General features: G+C 44.0%; 1 protein-coding gene across 1 annotated transcript in view; it reads right to left on the bottom strand.

The window, feature by feature from the left end:
* Positions 1–4242, bottom strand: part of ACSBG2 (acyl-CoA synthetase bubblegum family member 2) — a 67118-nt gene extending 62876 nt beyond the window's left edge. Inside the window, 2 exon segments of the mRNA XM_012810141.2 lie at positions 2103–2191; positions 4049–4242. Of these exon segments, the coding sequence (XP_012665595.2) occupies positions 2103–2191; positions 4049–4195 (236 nt within the window). The 5' untranslated portion in view covers positions 4196–4242.
* Positions 4243–5153: the final 911 nt, after the last annotated feature.

Below are 5153 nucleotides of genomic sequence, written 5' to 3'. Positions count from 1 at the left end.
GGCGCCGAGCCTACACATATACTTCTGTGAACACATATTTGCACATGCATACAAAACGTGTAGGAAGGAAAACCACTGTTCATTGTGGTTACTCTAGGAAGATAGGATGTTGCTAGAGGAAAAAATAGAAACTTTTGTATTTTTCTTTTCTACCATTAACATGTAAAAGCATTAATATGTAGAAGCATTAACCAGTGCTTCTCATCTGGGGAGATTTTTGTCTTTCGGGGACATTCAGTGATGTTTGAAGAGACATTTGTGGTTGTCGTAACTGCCACCGAGTGGGTGGAGGCCAGGGCCGTTGCTCAGCACCCTGTGGGGGCTAGAACAGCCCCGCCCACAGAACAACCCCACCCACAGAACAGACCCGCCCCACAGAACAACCCCACCCACAGAACAGCCCCGCCCCACAGAACAGACCCGCCCCACAGAACAGCCCCGCCCACAGAACAGACCCGCTCCACCAGGCCACAGCACCAAATGGGAGACTCTTAAAGTAAACAAAGGGACAGACTTTTTTTCTTGTAGGAGTCATTTGCAGACTTAAACACTGCACAACACATGGTGACTTCAAATGTATTCTTTTCACTTGGATTCAAAACATTTAGGACAGGAAAATCCACCTGAACTGTAGTAGCTGGTTGGTTAAACATCATTCACTTAAATGTTTACTGAGTAACCTGATAAACCAGACCCTAAAAATGAACCCACCAAAAAAAATATTTTCGAGGTAGAGTTTTATTTTGTCGCCCTCAGTAGAGAGCCATGGTGTCATAGCTCACAGAAACCTGAGACTCCTGGGCTCAAGCAATCCTCTTGGCTCAGCTTCTTGAGTAGCTGGAACTATAGGCACCTGCCCAGCGCCCACCTATTTTTTTTTTTTTTGGAGACAGAGCCTCAAGCTATCGCCCTGGGTAGAGTACCATTGCATCGCAGCTCACAGCAACCTCCAACTCCTGGGCTCGAGCGATTCTCCTGCCTCCACCTCCCAAGTAGCTGGGACTACAGGCAACCACCAGCTATTTTTTGTTTGACAACATCCAGCTATTTTTTGGTTGCAGCTGTCATTGTTGTTTGGCAGCCCGGGCTGGATTAGAACCCCCAGCTCAGGTGTATGTGGCTGGCACCTTAGCCACTTGAGTCACAAGCGCCGAGCCCCCGCTATTTTTTTAGAGATGGGGTCTTGCTGTGGCTCGGGCTGGTCTTGAACCTGTGAGCTCAGACAATCCACCCGCCTCAATCTACCAGAGTGCTAGGATCACAGGCGTGAGCCACCATACCTGGCCCAAAACATAATTCTTGCTCATGGGGAGTTTAATGTCAACAGCTACCCTAGCTGTTTCCTAAGTCCTAGCTATAACCAAAAGAGCTTCCTCTTTTTTTCTTTTCTTTTTTTTAAGTGACAGGATCTTGTAATGTCATCCATGCTGAAGTGCACTGGCATGAACATAGCTCACTGTAACTGCAAACTTCTGGGCTCAAGCAATCAAACTTCTGCCTCAGCCTCCCAAGTAGCTGGGACTACAGGTGAGCACCACCACACCTAGCTAATTTTTCTGTTCTTTGTAGAGATGGGGGGTCTCAAATTCCTAGGCTCAAACTATCTTCCTACCTTTGCCTTCCACACTGCTGGGATTACAGGTGTGAATCACCACGCCCAGCCTAGAGTTCCCCTTTTATTGTGTTTCTTTTTAAAGCTGGGTTTGGGGGCTGGTGCTTCTGCACTGGCTGTGTGGGCCTCAGTCTCCTCATCTGTAAATAGGGGATAACACTTCACATTGCAGTTGTGAGGTTTTACAGGAACATGCACACAGAGCACAATGCTTGGCACATAAGCAGAAATCTCTAAAGTGTTATCTGTGATCACTGTTTCTCTGAAAAAAGTTTTACAGCTGAAGAAGAAAAAAGTCCAAGACCTCTGGTCTAATGGATATTATCACATATGATTCGTGATCAGAACAACTTTATGTGTCAATCCTTTCTGCTCACCTGGGACTCGACGTGAAATTCCCATGCACATCTCAACCTGAACCAGCCCAGAGCCGCCAGGCCTGGGGAAGCAGCAGGCCAGTATTCACAGTGAATCAAGCCAGCAGCCTTACCCTGCTATGATGGAGCCAAGAGCAGCAACAAACCACTGCACAGATTTAAAACCCAGGATGCCAACTCCATGGAAACACTCCAAGCCCAGCTAGGAAGGGAAAAATAGACAAAACATAAACACAGACATGTGAGAGCATTTAAGGCTGTGGTGTGGGGGAGGGGACAAGAGCACTGAGCTGACAATATGGGGTGTGATATTTTTGTGACTATTTTGAGGTTTGTTTGCCTCCCTCTACATAACACCCCATTTATTTATTTTTTATTGCAGAAAAACATATATAACATTTACCATTTTAACCATTTTTAAGTGGCATTAAGCACACAACTGTCACCACCCTCCATGTCCAGAACTTTCTCATCTTCCCAAACTGAAACGCTGTCCCATGAGACACCAGCTCCCTAGCCCCTCCCTGGCCCCCAGCACCAACCTTCTACTTTCTGTCTCTGTGGACCTGCCAACTCTAGGGTTCACACAGGATGTGTCCTTTTGTGTCTGGCTCATTTCACTGAGGACAGTGTCCTCAAGGTCCATCCACAGTGTGGCAGGTGTCACAATTTCCTTCCTTTTTAAGGATGAGTCATGTTGCATGTGTGGACAGAACCAGGTGTCTATCCATTCATCCATCGATAGACACGAGTTGCTTCCATTTTTTGGTTATTGTGAATAATGCTGCTATGAACCTAAGTGCACAAATATCTCTTCATGTCCCTGCTTTCAAACATGCAGAAGATTGCAAGATTCTATGGTAATTCTGTGTTTAACTTTTCGAGGAATCACTTTACTGTTTCCCATAGTTGCTGCATCATTTACATTCCCAGTAGCAGTACACAGGAATCCCTATTTCTTCATGTCCTTCCTCACACTTTCTGGTTTTTTTAAAGTAATAGCCACCATCCTAGTAGGTGTGAATTTACTTTTATTTTTGATAACAAAAGCATTCAAACAGTGATATCAGATTGTGGTGATAAATTGTACATGTAAAGATGTGGCCTTGTTCTGAATGTGGATGATGATGAACCAGAAACTCAGATGCAAAGGTGGGGTCGGAAAACCTCCCTTTGGTTCTGGCTACCTCCAACTTTCTTGACACTTTTGTGACATGGGATTAAAGGCGACAGTGATGCTATTCTTTGGAGAAAAGTAAGCCTTTGGAAGGCATCTGCCTGCTGATACTTTAGCATGAACTACCAAATATTTCGGTGACAAAAAGGCTGTGTTCTTTGTAGGCAGAATGTGTTTTTATTAATATGTAAATAGGCTGATTTGTTTCTAATTAGATCTCTGAAGTTTAGGGGAGGAAGGACCCTGAACGTCAGGAACCAAGAACTGAAGGGGGCCATCTTTCAGGAGAGATGGACCAGCACAGCAACGTGGTGTCAGGGTGGAGCCACCAAGAAGAAACTCAGCCCAAGTGAGTGGTTCTTAACTGTAACCTTCCCACGAAGGGATATCCTTTCACAATGGGAGATAATGTACTGAATTAATTATCTACTCCATAAAACACACGGTTATTGTACTTTCTGTGGGTGGGGAGTCTGGGTGTGGCTTTGCTAGGTCTTCTTCAGGATCTCCCAAAGCTGCAACTGAGGTATTGGTGTCCTTATGCATTTTGTACCACATCTAATTGTACATGAGGTCTGACTATTAAGCACTTTTTCTAGGGTGAGTTTGCAAACCTAATCGTCTGACCTTGTATAAAGATAGCTCTGATGGCCATTCCAGAAAAAAGAGTTCCCAAATTGCTTTGAAGGATGGACTAGATGCTGGCCTCTGTGAATAGCTTCCCAAGGGGAGTACTTCAAAGGTGACCACAGTGATATTCAGCAATGAGGTGTGTAGCATTTTTTCGAGGATGAGTTCATAAACTCAGTGTCCAATCTCGTATATGCATATTACCTATTCTGAATAAATGAGAAAGAATGAATGAACAAATAATACATTTACCTTGAGCAAGGACCTGGCAGCCTTCCAACATGCCTCATAGTACTGGCTGAAATTCAGGATTTCCCATTTGTTGCCATTTTTTGATACAAGGGCTGGATGTGTCCCAAACCAGCTGACTGAATCTCAAAATAATTCAGGGATGGTCATCGGAGCCTCATGGCCTGTCCATGTTTTGATAGCCTCAGAAGGACTTCTCCATTTCAATGGATGGTCCACAGCCCAGGAGCAACTGCAAACAGTCACCAGGATTGAGCGCAAGTGTTCTTATTTACCTAATGTCATTGAGGGTGGTAATGGTATCTTTTTGGATCTAAGGTGCTGGGAGTTTAATTAATCCTACTCTTTGGGTGAAGTTACATGGTCAATATTGATTAAGTCAAGTTTTCCCTCTTATATTTATTTTTTCATTATCCTCTTAACAATTTTTTTTTTTTTTCTGAGACAGAGTCTCCCTCTGTCATGCAGGTTAGAGTGCAGTGGAATCATCATAGCTCACTACAGCCTCAAACTCTTGGGCTCAAGTGATCCTACTGCCTTAGTCTCTTGAGTAGCTAGAACTACGTGCGCCTGCCACCACACTCAGTTACATTTTGTATTTTTGTAGAGTTTGGCTATGTTGTCCCAGCTGGTCTCAAATTCCTGGGTTTAAGAGATCCTCCTGTCTAGGCCTCCTAGAATGCCAGGATTACAGGTGTGAGCCACAGTGCTCAACCCCTCTCAACAATTTTTAATGAAACTTTTCAAGCACCCAAGAAAGACAGCTAGAAGGATCATATATCAACCTCCCTCTTACCGACCACCTAAATTCTACAACTGCTAGCAGTTTTCTGTATTTGCTTTATTGTGTATATCTATCTGGCTGACCTTATATCCATCACTTCATCTTATTTTTTGATGCATTTTAGAGCAAACTAAAACTATCCACCCATTTCATCCTTAAACACTTTTGCATATGAATCATTTGCTAGAGTTCTATGTTATTGACAGGAGTTTTTTTAAGGTAAAATTTACATGCAGTGAACTATATATTCTTTGGCCAATGAAATGTAAGATGTGGGCTCAGTGCTTGTGGCTCAAGCAGCTAAGGCGCCAGCCACATACACCT

Source organism: Otolemur garnettii, unplaced genomic scaffold (genome assembly GCF_000181295.1).
Source record: "Otolemur garnettii isolate 467f Iridium unplaced genomic scaffold, OtoGar3 scaffold00127, whole genome shotgun sequence".
NCBI lineage: Eukaryota > Metazoa > Chordata > Mammalia > Primates > Galagidae > Otolemur > Otolemur garnettii.
This window is presented reverse-complemented; position numbering and strand designations above follow the sequence as displayed.